Source organism: Ailuropoda melanoleuca, chromosome 8 (genome assembly GCF_002007445.2).
Source record: "Ailuropoda melanoleuca isolate Jingjing chromosome 8, ASM200744v2, whole genome shotgun sequence".
Lineage (NCBI taxonomy): Eukaryota > Metazoa > Chordata > Mammalia > Carnivora > Ursidae > Ailuropoda > Ailuropoda melanoleuca.
Genome location: NC_048225.1, coordinates 19,856,216 through 19,873,145, shown reverse-complemented (window position 1 = coordinate 19,873,145; position 16,930 = coordinate 19,856,216). Strand labels below are relative to the sequence as shown.

At 45.1% G+C, this 16,930-nt stretch overlaps 2 protein-coding genes across 2 annotated transcripts in view; one reads left to right on the top strand and one right to left on the bottom strand.

The window, feature by feature from the left end:
• SIAE (sialic acid acetylesterase) overlaps positions 1 to 3,419 on the top strand; it is a 38,520-nt gene extending 35,101 nt beyond the window's left edge. Inside the window, exons 9-10 of the mRNA XM_002923999.4 lie at positions 672 to 861; positions 2,189 to 3,419. Coding sequence (XP_002924045.2) covers positions 672 to 861; positions 2,189 to 2,455 — 457 coding nt within the window. The 3' untranslated portion in view covers positions 2,456 to 3,419. The remainder of the gene's footprint in view (positions 1 to 671; positions 862 to 2,188) is intronic.
• Positions 3,420 to 6,005: 2,586 nt separating this feature from the next.
• Positions 6,006 to 16,622, bottom strand: TBRG1 (transforming growth factor beta regulator 1). The gene is made up of 9 exons (XM_002923982.4): positions 16,408 to 16,622; positions 14,498 to 14,568; positions 13,617 to 13,849; positions 12,897 to 13,033; positions 12,456 to 12,602; positions 7,957 to 8,054; positions 7,586 to 7,696; positions 7,025 to 7,167; positions 6,006 to 6,341 (listed from the first exon to the last, which is right to left on the bottom strand). The coding sequence occupies exons 1-9, from the start codon at positions 16,555 to 16,557 to the stop codon at positions 6,196 to 6,198; spliced, it is 1,236 nt and encodes a 411-aa protein (XP_002924028.1). The 5' UTR covers positions 16,558 to 16,622; the 3' UTR covers positions 6,006 to 6,195.
• Between the last annotated feature and the right edge of the window lie 308 nt (positions 16,623 to 16,930).

Genomic DNA, 16,930 nt, shown 5'->3' with positions numbered 1-16,930 from the left:
GTGCTTCCCGTCACCTTCTAGTCTCACCCGGAGGATGAAAGTAACTTCTGCCCACGTTGCATTGGCCAGAGCAGGTCATATGGCTCTGCCCGGCTCAGCGAGAGCAGGAAATGGAATTCTTCCCTGAACTCAGAGGGGGGGTAATGGGATATCTGGGAATGGCTCCAGTGACTACCACACGCTAGCTGTGGGATACAAGGGGATTGAAATGAAATGGGGCCCAACACGTAGTGTTTGGTTTATAGTAGGAACTTGAACAAATATTTATTTTTGAACAAATGTAGATTGATTGATTGAATGAATAGAACCTGGAGGGGACCAAGTAATGAACAATGGTTTCAGATGAAACGTAGGACTTTCAGTGGCTAGAATAATTTTGAGTTAGCTCTCCTCCAGCGCCTTTCCCCCCTCCCTCAGGGACCTTTATTCCTTCCTTCTAAGTCATCTGCTTTTTCAAGGTGTCTAACCCATAGGAGGCCCAGAGCCCCGTTTATGGTTACCACTCACCATGTCCCCTAAGCTGACGAGCCACTGATCACTGGCCATTAGATTCAGTCAGCTTGATTCCTACCTTCCTAAGGGGGCTTTATGTAATCCTTTTTTTTTTTTTTTTAAGTGTGGTTACTGTTGAGCTCAAACCCAAAGTTCTCTACTTGTTCTTTATCCTGTAGCATCCACCCTCGAGACAAACAGACGGTGGCCTACAGGCTGCACTTGGGGGCCCGGGCTGTGGCTTATGGTGAGAAATTGATCTTTCAAGGACCGCTGCCTGAAAACGTGGAACTCTTGGCCGACAGGGGGCTGCTCAACCTCACGTATTCGCAGGAAATCCAGGTGCAGAGGCAGGACAAGATATTTGAGGTGAGAAGAATAGTTGAAACAGTAGGGTTCATCCTGTGTGGGGAGTCAGGCTTTTCTCCACACCGAGGCCCAGCTCTTTAACTGTAACGTTTCTGGGAGGCAGAGCTTGGTTTTTAGCAGGGCGGAGTTTATGTCAGAGGGTGGACTGAGTAGCTATTAAGTCTTTCCCTTAGTGGCAGTTTTGATGGGACAATCAAGGAAAGGAATTCACATTAAAATACTCCTTTCGTGTTTTTGCTCCCCAGCAACCGTTTTCGCTGTTTCGCTGTGGCGAGGGCCTGGGGCTTTATGTGTAGGTTACCTATTGAAAAAAGTATTTCCCTCAACCTTGGATGTCTTATTATGCCACACTATCCCAAATTCTGATATTCTTTTGAGTTCAGTGTCTCCTTTGAGAGGCTTAGCTTGGGGATTTGTAACTCAGTGTGAATTAATGTAATGAAACTACTTTCTTCTTGTACCTAGCTCATTCTGCTGTGGAAGTAGGGCTAAGAATTAAAGAGCTGTTGGAGGGGTGTCTCTGGGAACCATGAAGCCATTAGGCTGGATTGGGGGGGGCGGTGTTTGAAAAGAGGGCACTGGAGGGAATGAGAGAATATGAAAGACACTAATTCACACGAGTTTATCTAGGGCTGCTCCCCCTTGAGTCCCAGCTACAACATCCCCTGGCCTCAGGTGCTTGGGCAGCGCTTACCCCCTGAGCTTCTTTGGACACTGGGTCTCAGATCATCTAGCTCCCCAGAAGTCTCCATGCTGAGTTCGGCTGTCCCCTGTAGTCAGTTGCTGGCGGTGTGCCTGTCATCTGGACCCGGAATCCTAGTTGGGAGCAGGACAGAATTTCAGCTGGGGGTACTGGATAATTTATGTCCCCTTCCTTGGATTGCTTTCTGGTTGGAGAAAGGCTTATTATCCACGGTCCCTTTGTGCCCCTTCCTCGTTCCCTGGCTCCTGCGGGAGGGCCAGTGTGCTCGCGGCAGCTGGACCGCTCCACTGGCTCACTTCCTTCCTGCTTGGCCATCTGGTCGGAAGGATCACAGCAAGGGTGTTCAGGGGAGCCTTCGCCAATGCTCTATGTAATTATGCCTCCTTTCTTCCTCAGTCATTGAATGGTTTGTTTTTGATTTATCACATGAGCATTTCTCATCACACTATGACTGTGTTGACCAGACCCAACCCGGACTCAGCTTTGTTCTGGTTATGGTGGGAAATGGACCCTTGGCTAAGCGTGGCGCCTTCTCTCCCCCCTAGTCTCTCTAATGAGCAGTTCCCAGTCTCTTGGGATAGCCTGGCTGACCTAACCATTCCGATGCTGTGATTCTCTTACTAGATCTCATGTTGCAGTGACCACCAGTGCAAGTGGCTCCCAGCTCCCATGGACGCCTTCTCAGCTCAGACCCTGGCCCTGAATATCCGTTCTTGCCGTGGCGCTCTGGCTGCTGTTCGCTACGCCTGGACCACGTGGCCTTGTGAATATAAGCAGTGCCCCCTGTACCACCCCAGCAGCACCCTGCCGGCTCCTCCCTTCATTGCTTTCATGACAGACCGGAAGCCCGGCGAGCACAGCAAGCTAGCTGGTGACATAGTGGCATTATGATCCTATCTTGGACTTAAGTGTGGGTCCTGTAGATTTGGGCATTTAGGTGTTTAGGTGCTGAAGTTGAAGCATGACAACTATTGCTTTTAAAGGCAACTAATAGAAAAGCCACCCTGGCCAGCTCCCAGCCAGCACATGGCTGTTTCTAGATTCTGAATAGGAGATGAGCCAGTGCTGGCAGGCAAACGAGACGCTTGCCTTTTGTCCCCGAGCCAGGCTAGGTGTCTTACTGGACTAATTCCCAGCTACAAACAAATGAAGCCCCAGTGTCATTCACCTCCCTTGTGGAGAGTGCGAGGTATCACACTTTTGTCACCTTACGTGCAGTGTTGTGGAAACACAGTTGGAAGAGATTTGAAGGCTCATATTTATGTGTTCTTTACAAAATCTGGCGAGTGGTTACTGAATCTCTGTATAAAGTTTCTAAACTTCCCGACGGTTTTTCCTTATGTGCAACTGAACTCTTTCTAGCCCTATTTGTGTTCTCTCCTAAGCCAAAAACAGTTCTGTTCCTTCGTCTAAATGATGATGTGACTGTTTGAAAGCAACCGGCCCCGTGTGCAGGCATGTGGGGAGGCGCGGAGGGGCTGCCCGAGGGAGGCGGCGATGGGGGCTCTGGTAGCAGCCCAGGAAGGCGCGTGGGCAGGAACGGGTGGGGGAGTCACGGGCTCCCGCAACATGAGGACCCAGGTCACCGAGAAGCAAACAGGTTCAGTATAAATCTCAGGCTTTTTAAGGTAAGAGGTTTACCTATAAAAAGGATAACCCAGATGGAAGAAAAAGGAGGCTGAAAATAAAGCTCCACGATAAGCATTTAGAAAAATAATCCAGATGGGACAAATGTGAAAGCGAACTCTGTGGACAGTTAAGAATCATAATACGTTTATTGGTTGATTAAAAACAGCTAACAGCACTTGATAATTGTGTCATCTACTGGAATTTGGAAATAAAAGTATAATCATTAGTGGCATGTATACATTTATAGCCCATCCAAACTGGGTGACGAACAGGTTTGTAAGTTGTCCTTTGAAGCGTGAGTAGCTTCTGCTCCCTTAATGGGGAAAAGAACTAAAGCAAGAAGCACCCGACCCCGAGGGGCCCCGGGGTGGCTCTGGGCATCCGGGATAGTCAGTGCCAGGATTCATTTCATAAAAAACCAACACAACTATGCAGCCTGCAAGGCATTTTGGCTCCTCTGAGGACTTCCTAGTGGACAGTTAACTCCCCACACCCGTACTTTGACCTCATATGCATCTGACCTGGGGGGAACCACGAACCTAAGAATGGACTCCTGAGAAAAAGTAAATCTACTCGCCCCTCTGCCAACACATGTGGACACAGGGGCTGTTCTAATTTGCAGGTGGCTCGACGTGGGCAGGACCCCTATGCCCAGCCTCCTTTCTCCCCGAGTAACCGAGTGCAACACAGGGGGAAAAGTAGCTTCAGGTAGTAGATAAATTAATGAGAAGTCATGTGAGACTTCATTTTTAATGGCTGAATAATTTAAAACATTCTGCAGGAATTCAGTTTATTATCCAAATGAAAATAACTTTTTAGTATTTGAAAAATTAAATTTATAATTATTGTAGATTTGGACACTAACAAAAAGAATAAACAAGTAAGAATCACCCCAGAATTCATCATTTGGCAAAAAACATTTAATATTTTGGTAAACATTCCCTTGATTTGCTTGGGTTGCATTTTACACACTACACATATTATAATGTTTTTGACTTACTCTAGTAAAATAATTTCCCTGTGTAAATTGAATATAACGTAAGGGTTTCAGTCTGTGGGAGCCCCCTACTTTATTTAACTCATTTTCCCTTAGTGGACATAGAGATTTTCTCCGACTTTTCCCTGTTATAATGAGTACTGTGATGAATGTTACATGCAAACATCATAGCACACTTACCTCCTTAGGATCCTTACTGTGGAGTCACAGTTCTAAGGAAAATATGTTTAAAATTTTGATACCTACAGCTTCCCTCTTCTGAAGGGTCCATTGGTTTACAGTCCCGCCACGGTATAGTGCCATCTAGCCTCGCTCCCACGGACACTGGATATCGTCAAATTTAAATCTTTAACAATCCAATGGATGAAAAGATGTCTTAAGTATACTGGGGGGGGGGTGGTTCAAGTTTTTAAAAATGATCTGTAGTAAAAACATTTTACATTTGTCCCATGTACCCCTTTCGTGTGTATGCATGTGATTTTTATATAAATACACATATACACACTATAGCTGAAATCCAGATTTCAGCGTTTTGACATGTGATGCCTTCTACTAAGTTCTGTTTTATTTAATTTAAAAAATAGAGGTCTTGACTCCCTAAGTTTGGGAGCAACCAATGGGTTGAGATCTGTAGTTTGACAACCACCCCTTTGGGAAAGTGATGAAGTAGATACACTTATTAAAGCAAACAGCACGATAACTTATTTAAAAAAATTTTGAATGTCTTTCTTAAAGTGAGGCTCACTTTGATGTGTTTTACTCAGACTGCACTAGAAGATATTTGCTCTATGTTGAAGCCGTAGCTGTCATTTCTGCGAAGTGCACGTGTCTAGCCAACTCAGGCAGCGAGAAAAGGAAAACATCATGAAAGCATTAACAGCTTTGAGTCATCCCCTTAAACCCCTGGCTTGCTGTTACCCCAATTTTTTTTGTATTGTAAAAGCTACAGAAACTTATAAAGACTATAGTTAAGAGTCATCAAGTTAATAGCGGTTAGTTTCGGATACTTGGGTGGCCAGTGCGCTGTGCTCCCAACGCGGCCATCCGACCCCTCCCTCCACTGGTGCATCCACTCCTGGGAAACAAGATCCCCCCGTCTTGTGTCCCCAGTCAGCAGCTAGGAACTGTGGTACCGTGACGCCTGTCACCGCTCCTTCCCCGTTCTTCCCGTTCTGGGGTCCTTCCGTGGCTTCCTTCCGGCTGGCCCGGGTACCTGGCTGGGTGGCCAGCAAGGGCAGCCCACATGGTTCTGCCTTGTTCCGGATCCGGTGAGGCGGGCAACCTCTCCCTTGGCGCCCTAAGCACGGCCAACACATTCAGTCACATAGAATAGTTATGTTATCAGCCGGCTAGCGAAGTGACGGGGTGAGCCTGTCGTGCGGGATGGGGGCTGTTATCTGTGTCATCATGTGGACTCTATATTCCGCGACAAGCACATTCTTGGATAAGGAACAGAAAGGGGGCAGACAGGATTACAGAGGACTTTTTGGTTCCCTTGAAGGATGTGAGGTGTGGAGAGAAAGATGAACGGCGAGCCTCGGACTGGCCTCTCCAGCTTGGGGACAAGCAGCACTGGGCTGTGATCGGACGTGAAAAGAGAGCAGCTGCTCGGGTAGCAGGGGCCAGGACTTCATTCCCGGAGCTAGGATCACAATCCAGGGGGAAGGCTGTCAGACTCCCACCTCTCCCTCCCGAGTGGCAGCCTTCTCTTACTTGGGCTTACAGAGCACTAAGTTTACCTCAGGCAGGGCTAAGCAAAAAAAAAAAAAAAAAAAAAAAAAAAAAAAAAAAATCCTGATTACAACAAGATGAAAATAAGCAGATTTGTAAAGAGAAATTTATTGCTAATAATAAAGCAGCTGAAGCTTTTCCCAGGGAACACCGTCACCACGGGGGCCTCCATGACAAAATGTGTTGGTATCTCCTTCACTCCTGAACCGCTGCCTTCTTCCACACTCGGAATTTTACTTTAAGTTAGATGACGTGGTGTGCGACCCCCTCCTGCTCAATCTGAAGATGGGGTCGGGCTGCACTGTGACAGAGACTTCAGGTGCTCCAGGTGAGTGTCCACCAGGGGTTCATGTGTCAGGAATGCGGGTTGGTAAGAAGACACGAAGGGTGTGGGCTGAAGCTCTGGCAGGTCCAAGGATCCTGAAGAAGAAAATTCCTTCAGTTCCACTGCTGCCCGGGAATCTCAGGGGACTGATCAGACACATGGATGTCCTTTCAATTCCCTACACCCTTACATCTGTCAGCCGAATCCTGCCCTTGTTTGGTAAGACAGGACAGAAACTTAACTTTTACACTGAAGAAAACTGTGTCCAAAATAGATTAAGTGATTGATTTGCCTAGGGTTATACAGTATATTAGAGAGTGAGAATTTTAAATCTATTACTTCCCATCCAGAGCTCTCCCTGTATGATCCAAGGCCAGATCCCTGATCGTTCCACCCATCTGGGGCAGGGGAATCCACCGAACATAGGTGGGACCAAGGCCGTGATCTGGTCCCCTTCACTTCATTTGAAATTTTAGTTCTGCACAGTAGACTCTCCCCTGAAGCTGGGCTTGCGTCTTACTCAGGTTAGAAAAAGAGAAAGGCCAATTTCTCCGTGGGCCCTGCCTTACCCTGACAGCCGGCTGCTCCATGATGCGGCCAGCACTGCCGGGGAGCCCCGCAGGCCAGCTGGTCCTGGCACCTGGGACTCTCCATGGTCGGGGCAGTGAAGTTTCTACCACTTACTGCCCAGCTATTTGCAGTACTCAACTCTGAATGAAGAGTAGAGGGCGGCCTAAAAGCAGTCCACTTTCAAGCCAGAAAGGTAAAATTAAGATACCTGGCAGAATGGGGTCACCATGATCTTCACCAAAGGCCTGTCTCTGGAAGGCTTCGAAGCTTATCGCTGCATCATTCTCTGGCAGTCCTTGGGGCGGCTGCCCGTCTCCGGGTTTCCACACATCAAATTTCACCCACTGGTAACTGCAGGATCAAAGGGCATTATGGTAAGGGGTGTCTGTTAGCCATAATAACCCATTCTTACTTCCGGAGAGATCCGGTACTTTCTCCTGTACATTGCTTCCATACATGTCTAAAAATCACATTAACGAAGAAACTAAGAGAAGACTGGTGTCTTTAGGGACACGTTATCCTGCAGGACTTCCCAACCCTTTTGCTGTCACGGTACTCACAGAAAACGGTAACTTTAGTACTGTGGGTACTGGCTCCTGCTCACTTGAGGCAAAGAGGACTAACACTGAGGTACACAGGCTGAGGAGCAAGCACGCCCCGCACACAGCAGCAGCTCAGGAAGCGTGAGCAAAGCAGCAGCTGCTGGCTTATGTCCCTGAGCCACTCATCGCAGTGCTTCTCTCAAGGGGATGGATTTGACCACACTTACTTGAGGCATTTTCGAGCTCCTGGACAACTCTGGATCAGGTTGTGAATAGTTGGATGAGAAAACCCAAAAAAGTCAGCTCCGGATGGAAGCAGGTTGGGTATTAGCTTCCCCCTAAATAGGAGAGGGAGGATTTGTAGTTTTTAAGTGGAGAGGGAGATGAGAATGGGTTTAAGAATGGACTGTGGATAGGAAGGCAGAGAACACACTGTCTTGACTTGGGTACTCTGGAGAAATCCAAAGGATCTCTGGTAAGAAATATAAAGGATGCAGGATAGCTTTCTATAAATATGGGATCTCCAGACATGAAACATAAGGAAAGTCTCACTTTACCACAAGTGATCTCTTTAGACTGTTTTCAAGCTTCAACTTACATAGCAGCACTTATGGCCTTGAGCAGTTCTGCGTGACAGGCATCAGCAGAGGCGGTGACGATGGCATTCTGGGGGTCATCTTCAGGAACAATTTCAAACTAAGAAAGATCAAGGGGCAAGGAGATCAGCCTTGAAGGAGGAAGTAGCAGAAAGTCATACTACTCCTATAATGACGTCTTCACTCTAGATCTTGAAGCGGAATGTACATGTTACTAGAAGGTGGGCACAATTTCCTAGAGTGCTTAAAAATTCAAACGAGCGCAAGGAAGCACAGAAAGTCCTTTGACTGTTTCAGTTCTATATACCTTGCCTGACTGCTCTCCAGTGGTCAACACTTCATTTGTTGCATACCTTTCCTATCCACTTACATCTATTAAGTACAAATACAAATGGTATTTTTAAATATTTTTTAAAGATTTATTTTAGAGACAGAGAAAGAGCACCAGTTGTGGGAGGGGCAGAGGGAAGGAGGGAGGGAGGGAAAGAGAGAGAGAGAGAGAGAAGTAGACTCCCTGCTGAGGGGGAGCCTGACATGGGGCTGGTCTCATGACCCTGAGATCATGACCTGAGCCGAAATCAAGAGTCAGATGCTCAACCGACTGAGCCACCCAGGTGCCCCACAGATGGTATTTTAGAAATACATGAGATAAAATAAGATCATGTAGTCTTAGCTTTACTCTGTAAGATCTAGAAGGAACACAGGCCATTTTTACTGCAAGCCTCATTTATTTTTTGAATTGCAAACTATCTTGACTATAAAAAGAAAAAACCCTTAAATTAAAATTATACTAATACTGAGGAATTCTTGCCAAAAAGTATTTTTGTAACAAACACTACCTAGCCAACTTAATTCCTTGACCAGTTTTCCATAAGTTCAATGAATTTTTGCAAAGAAAATATTTCTGTAACAAGTTCTATTTCACCAATTCAATTCCTTGACCAGTGTTCTATCAAGTTCAGTTAAACAGTATCCATTTTTCCAAAGACATCCAGATGGCCAACAGACACATGAAAAGATGCTCAACATCACTCATCATCAGGGAAACGCAATCAAAATTACAATGAGGTACCACATCACACTGGTCAGAATGGCTAAAATTAACAACACAGGAAGTAATAGGTGTTGGCGAGGATGTGGAGATAGGGGAACCTTCGTGCACTGTTGGTGGGAACGCAAGTTGGTGCAGCCACTGTGGAAAACGGTATGGAGGTTCCTGAAAATGTTAAAAATAGAGCTACCCTGTGACCCAGCAATTGCACTACTAGGTATTTATCCAAAGGATAAAAATACAGTGATTTGAAGGGAAAATGCACCCCAGTGTTTACAGCAGCATTATCAACAATAGCCAAATTATGGAAAGAGCCTAAATGCCCATCGACTGATGAATGGATAAAGAGGTGGCGAGCGCACGCGCGTGCACACACACACACACACACTGGAAGGTTACTCAGCTATCAAAAAGAATGAAATCTTGCCATTTACAACAACATGGATGGAGGTAGAATGTATAATACTAAGCGAAATAAGTCAGAAAGACAGATACCATATGATTTCACTCATGTGGAATTTAAGAAACAAAACAGATAAACATAGGGGAAAAAAAAGGAGAGAGAGGCAAACCATTTAAAACAGACTCTTAACTAGAAAGAACAAACTGAGGTTTACTGGAGGGGAGGTGGGCAGGGCTGGGGGGGAAGTTAGTGGGTGATGGGGATTAAGGAGGGCACTTGCGATGAGCACTGGGTGCTCTATGTAACTGATAAACCATTAAATTCTACTCCTGAAGCGAATATTACACTGTATGTTAACTAACTAGAATTTAAATAAAAACCTAACCAAACCTAACCAAACCAAACCCAAAACGAAACAGTACCCAGCTTTTTAATGTTTACTTTAATCAAATTATTCCAAACAGGATTAATTTATTTTCTCTATATTTTCAAGCAATCATGTGCATTATTAATCATTTTTTAAGAATCCAAAATCTACTTTACTGCGTATGGTTTCTGCAGCTGTTAAGTTTTCTTCTGCACTTTGAACTTCAATTTTACTGTGTCAAATTTTAGAGCTCTTTCAATTTTGTCAATAATAATTATCTTGTGAGTTTTAGTCAGTGGTTTTGTTACTTCAACCAATGACATACATTGCAAACTGAAGATACTGATTGTTTATATTTATTTCTTAGCCACGCAAGAAAAAACCGCAAGCAATTATCTTCAGATATTCCAGGATGGCTCTCTTATTTGGTACTAGTCACGTCAATTCCAGTCTTTAATACTGTATGCACACTATTCTGTTTTGCACGAAGAGCAAATAAAAGGCCCAAATCTCCTATTCTGGTTTTGGAGGGTGTTCCCCGTTTGTATGTACAATTCTACTTCATTCTTGTAACTGCTACATAGTATCACACAAGGTGGATAAACCTTGATTTTTAACCATTCTCCTACTGATGTGTATTTCAGCTATTTCTAATTTCTTGCCATTGCATACAATGCCACAATGTATATTGTTATATGTAACTCTTTTATTCACATTTCCACATTTTTCTAGTAAATACTTGAACATCTAACAGTATTCTGGGTCAAAGGACACACATATTAAACTCGCTGATATTGCCAAGTTGCCTTCCAAAAGAATGAAAATTTTCACTCATACTAATGCATACTTGTTTTCCTATACCCTGGCCAACACTAAATATTATCAATCTTTCTGCTGTTTGCCTATAAGCAAAGTAAGACCTTTTTATATACATTTCCCTAATTGCTAATGAGGTCCGTTCTTACTATCTGCACTGTTTCTATGAAATACCTGTTGTATCTAATTGCTTTTTATATTTGACCACAGGAGCACTTTATCTGGATATTAATCCACTGTTATATACTTTCTTCCTGTTTTTTTGCTTGAGTTTTAACTTGGATTATTGGGTCTTTTGTCATTCATTACGTTTTTAACGGTTAAATCNTTTCCCTAATTGCTAATGAGGTCCGTTCTTACTATCTGCACTGTTTCTATGAAATACCTGTTGTATCTAATTTCTTTTTATATTTGACCACAGGAGCACTTTATCTGGATATTAATCCACTGTTAAATACTTTCTTCCTGTTTTTTGCTTGAGTTTTAACTTGGATTATTGGGTCTTTTGTCATTCATTACGTTTTTAACGGTTAAATCTGTTACTATTTTCCTTTATGGCCCTATATTTCATGCCTTGCTAAAGAAAAGCTTTCACCTCAAAGATTATAAAAATACTCTTCTATATTTTCTGTTAACATATAGGGTAAAACATCCTATAAAGCTAAAGTAATTAGAAGTCTTATTAGCATTTATAAACAGAAATGAAAAAGAATCATCTGGAAGCATACTCAAGTATTATATGCATTATATGTACACTAGAGATATCACTTCATGTCAGTTGGAAAAAAAAAAGAATTGAAACTCACGATGTATCTGAAAATAATGTCCAGAGGGGTTAATGAGCTTTAAAAAAAAAAAAAGGAAGCTAAAAACCCCACAAACTCTTCTTTTCAAAAATATTTCAGCAGTTTGTCTTTAAGGAAATTAAGAATCAGCTTGTCAATATCCATTACAATCCTATTAAATTTTGATTACATTTGCACTGAATTTATAAATTTGTTATAAATATGGTATATTCGCAAACAATGAATCCTGGAACACTACATCAAAAACTAATGATGTAGTGTATGGTGACTAACATATCGTAATAAAAAAAAAAGAAAAAAAAATGGTATATTGCTACACTATGAGTCTTTCCGAATGGCCACGTCATGCGAACACTCACATGCACCTAACAGTGCTCTAACCAGGACACGAGGGTGCACCATTATCCACATGCATCAGGCAGGCTCTCAGCTTCTGCTCAAAGGTGCTTCCACCTCCTTCTGCCCAACTTTCCAGTGATCTGCAACATCATCAGACAGTGAAGCCTGGAACTCTGAAAATGGTCTATTTCTTCCCAGTGATCGGAGGTGATGGCTGGGGAAAAGGAACTGCCTTGAATCACAGCAGCGGGAAGGATGAACAAAGGTGTTTCCTAAGACGAAGGTTCAAGTCTCCCAGGTCCTTAGGAGCGTGTGCAATCAGAAACCAATATGCAGCTTCTTTGCTACCTCCATTTTGCTCCTTCCTGAAATGGCAGACTATCAGAGTCATCGTTCTGGTATATATGCCTGCACGCCACAAATAAGCAGGCTTGCTCAGCCTCACAGTCACCATAGCAACAGTACAAGCAGCAGGGTTCAAAGGAAAGGGCATCAATATGAGAGCCAGACTGACAGATTCAAATCCCTGTTCAAGCTCTTATTGACAAAGGTCTGACTTAGGGCCAATCGCTTTTCTGCATCTTGGAGTTACCCAAATAGTTATTATACAGGACGTACTCTAAGTGTCAAAACAGGTATACCCCTTAAATGGCTGTCACAGAGAAGGGTCTCAGAAAAAAGAAAGAGAAAAAAACAGTGGTTCTTCACAGAGTGGGTACCTGAGGCTGCACGCCACCATCCTTGATCTGGCAGGTATACAAACACTTCTGGGCGGGGCACTTCACGCTGGCGTACGTTCGAGTACTGCAGTAGCCCACGGGGTAGATGGCGCTCTCATCATGGAAGCCAGGTCGGTCGGTGATGATCTATAAGAAAGATTCCCCCAATCTGCGACTGAGGTCGCTGGAGAATTCAGCAGTCCAGTGTACCATGGTAGCCTTTAAGACCACTTTGGGGCTGCAGAGAGTGACTCGAATCACAGAGAGAAAGTGTGTATGCTGGGCAGCAGACAAAACTGACCTGGTTTCCTAGGGACTGGCGGTTTTCTGGGGTTGGTCTGGATCAGCAAGGGGCTGCGGCTAATGGGAACAGGGAGGGAAGGCTCAACCCCATTCCCATATTTCTGATTCTCCTCTCTATGTATCGCTGGTCTCACTCACCTCCCCCAGGCTATATACTGTTAGACCCCCCAGTCCGATGGGGAACACAGGCCGTCCTGAGGGATCCAGGGCAATGGGCTGAACCAGCTTGCGAGCACCTCCCTCCATTTTCTTTTTCTTGGATGTTTTCTTCAGAACTGAAACGCAAATCTGGGGTCACCCACTTTAGGCCCCTCCCAGTGCTGAGGGGAAGGGGAATATTTACATGTGAATGCTAAGAGCAATAAGCCAATCCTGGTTCTATAAACTCACTGAATGGGCACATGGGACTTTCCCCCAAAGCCCAGAGTATCTTTCTAACCCACCCACCTGGCAGTGGCTAATTTTGTTATTTGTGCGGAGGACCCAAAAGGCTTGCACTTTTTAAGGCCTCTTACTTCATCTATCAGATCAGAAATTTCCCAAGCCATCCGTGTGCTCAAAAGGTCCCTAGCCCATTTCCCTGCCTCTAGGAAAGACTGAACGGAAGGCAACCCAGAGAGCTGGGGCTGTGGGAGAAGGGGAAGGCCTGACCTTGCTCCCTTCACATGTAACCAGGTTTGTCTAGAATTCCTCCACCCAAAGGGGCTCCAATACACTTGCTTTCTGAGGGCTATTAGGGCTGCTTAAGGAGGGTTTAAGTACATCTGTGGTCATGTGTGTCTATCAGTTAGTTCCAGGTCTTTGCCATTAGTTGTTGGGCCACTGGGGCAAGTGATATCCTTCCTCTCCCCAAGGTACCTTCCAGTTTGTTGTTCTCTTTGCCTTTTTCTTTTTTCTCCTTCTTGGATTTCTTCCCGAACGGTTCCTCAGCCCCAGCGCTGGGTCCAGAAATGGACCCAGCTCCCTGTATAGTTCCCACAGAGCTGGCCGCACCATAAGGCAGGGGCAAACTGGAGCTGTGGGAAGGAGCTGCAGCGTGTACGTCCCCTTCGGTTAGAGCCTGAAGCTGGAGAAGCTTCTTTAGCAAATACCTGAGGTTGGGAAGGAAAGGGAGCAGAGGTGTGAACTTCTGTTTCATCTCAATTCCGTATTTTACTCAAGTACTAGAAAAGCCAGAATTATATACAAAGATTATTACACTCATAAAAATAATGTTCTTCTTGAGCCCAGGGAATAATGAAGCTCCAGAGGACAATACGTGAAGGAGCCAAAGATAAGGACCGTAGCTTCTCTCTCTTGCATTAACAGGGTTCCTCTACCTTGATGCTGAAAGGTGTTATGCTGTCAAAGGGCACATACCATGACCTGCTTATGTACGTATTTTATATATACCCGCTGTGCTTTGCACAAAGTAGTACATATTGAGTATTTGTGGAAGGAGAGGCAGTTTCTTTCATCCCTTCTCTTTTATAATTGGGGAGTTACAAGAAGATAGCTCATTAGATGTGGCAAGAGGGCTGTGTTAGAAAGACGAATAGAGGAGCTGTCTCAACCCCAGGGTCCAACACGACTTGGGTAAATGGGAGCCAGTACTAGAGGTTGTGAGTTATTCTGTACTTGATCAGTAGCCAGTGGATTGTAAAAGGCACAAAAATTCCACAAGAGAAAAATTCCCAGAATAGTCACACCATATCAATTACTGAAAATGTGATTCTGAACACAAAACGAAGGGAGCTCACCGTCTTTCTTCTTTTGCTTTAAGAAATTTTTCCTCCAGACGAGCAATTTCATCACAAATAGCAGCATTTTCCTTTAAGAAAAATTTTTGGATATAATCACATAAAAAGAATAAAAGATCAAAGTATTACATTGGGAAGAGGAGCTGTATCTTTCCTTCTTTTTTGAGAGAGAGCTCACACGCAGGAACGAGATGGGGGGAAAGGGCTGAGGGAGAGGGAAAGAGAGAGAATCTCAAGCAGGCTCCATGCCCAGCGAGGAGCCCAACACGGGGCTCAATCTCACGACCCTGAGATCATGACTTGAGCTGAAATCAAGAGTCAGGTGCTTAGCAGACTGAGCCACCCAGGCAACCCAAGAGGAGCTATATTTCAAACCAAAGAAGTCTGTGTTGCTGGGTGAGAAGGATGAGATACTCTACCTTGCAGACAATGGTTAAAAAGACCTACAGGTAAATGTAGAATCAAGTTCCACTATGGGCAGGGTAATTATATAACTTATAAAAACTGGCATATTTGAGTGAAAAGGGGGTGCTATTAACTATTCTACCAGTGCAGCATGGTAGACTAGGGTCTCCTAGGCAAACCAAGATATGTACGATCACCCTAATTGGCAGAGAAAAGGGCATATTGCTTAAATCCATATATGCTTAAATTTAATCTTTACAAATAGGAGAAATGTCTGTTCCCAAGTGCCTTGACTCTTGGGGAGCTTATAAAACCAACTTAACCCAAAGCATCTCATGCAATATGAACCTAAAAANCAAAGCATCTCATGCAATATGAACCTTAAAGAGAAAAACTGGATGAATAAAATCAACTCAACTGTGCAAAATTCTTAAACTTCATAATCTACTTATGTGTACTCAAGTATCATCTTTCTGACTCAATCTGTTTCCCAAGCACCAGTTGTAAAGGAATTCTCTCATCTGGATGTTCTACAAGTGAGACCTCAAACTCTGAATATTCAGACTTTAGGTACCTCTGACATGTAGGGGATAAAAGAAAGGGAATGGCCAATGAAGCATCAAGTTCTTAATTCTACTATCTTCATTTCTCTCCAGACCACACAGCAAGTACTAAATAAATGCTTTTGGAAAAATGTGCTAATTTTCAAATCTTCCCTTATGTTTCCAAAAAAGTTGAGAGATGTTCAAGCTTTTGGTAGAAGGAAGAGGTAAGGTGGTGATTCAGCCGCGGAAGCCTATTTGAGGACTCCATTCCCTACTGCCCAGCACTGAGGCAGGGTCCAGCAAGCCAGAATACTGCAACGCAAGTTGTGGCTGGCATGTCAGTTCACTTATTCAATAAAAACAGAGCCTCTACAATAAAAGAACAGCAGAAATACTTGAGAGACTCAAGGGATTAGAAGGGGGTAAATTATTGAAAGCTTCACGTGTCTGTTGAGGGAAGAGGTCGGTTATGCTGAGGTGCTGGGGAATAGGCTGTGTAGCTGAAGGAGTAAGGAAACTAGGACCAGGGTGTCTGAAGTTGGAATCAGGGCTCTGACACAGTGCCCTTGAACAAATATTCTCTTTGGGTTTCACTGCTGCCATTTTTAATAACAATGCCTCACTCTAGGGTTCTCTTGAGACTCAAACGCCTTTCCAAGAGTTTTGCAGTAAGAACGACAGTGGCTGAAACTGATGGGCACCTCTTCTAGGTGCCAAGCACCTCACTGTCCTCACTAAATCTTCACAACTCCGAAAGGAAGTTGGCTCCCACGGGTCGGGAAAGGGAAGAGTACAGAAACTACCAAATTTGTCCAAGGACACAAGGCTAACAAGAAGTAACGTGTACTGCAAAAGCGAACACTGCTGTTCCTGCCACTCTGGGAGGGGAACGGTGCGGGGTAAGATGTCACGAATTAGGAGTGTCGAGGCGGAGAAGCGCCGAGCGACGGTCAGACTCACAAACACCGTGGCTTTGGCCGCTTTGCGCAGCCGCAGGTACTTGAGCCGGTACTTCTCGTTCTGGCTCTTCTTCGGGAGCTTTTTCATCCTGGCCTTGCTGGACTGCAGCGGGGCCCGCGGCGAGGAGGCCGGGCCGCCCAGCAGGCTCATGGTCCGGCCCCGCTACGGGGCCTCCAGGGCGCGGCCGGCATCGGCTCCTAGACCGAGGAACGCCGGCNCCGAGGAGCGCCGGCTTCGTCTCGTCTGGGCTGCCGGGATCCGGCTTCTTAGGACTCTATCCTTCCAGAACGTTCCCAAGTCGGACAGCACGGCCACAAGCCCGGCAACCGACCTCGGCCCCGGGCCTCTCCGCACTTCCGCGTCTGTCTCGGAAGTAAGCCGTGCCCGGAAGTTACGTAACGGCGCCCGGCCGCGTGTAACTTCCGGGGCCGTGAGTCTGAGGTGGTCGCGGCTGTGCAGCTTGGCGGCTGCGAGCGGGGGGCGGGGGGCGGCGGCTAAAGGTGGCGGGAGACGGCTCTCCGTG

Coding starts and splice junctions, on each gene's coding strand:
- TBRG1 (XM_002923982.4), bottom strand. CDS start 16,557: ATGAGCCTGCTGGGCGGCCCGGCCTCCTCGCCGCGGGCCCCGCTGCAG. Junction 14,569..16,407: donor CGGCCAAAGCCACGGTGTTT/GTGAGTCTGACC, acceptor TTTTTCTTAAAG/GAAAATGCTGCTATTTGTGA. Junction 7,697..7,956: donor AAGGCCATAAGTGCTGCTAT/GTAAGTTGAAGC, acceptor TCTCCTATTTAG/GGGGAAGCTAATACCCAACC.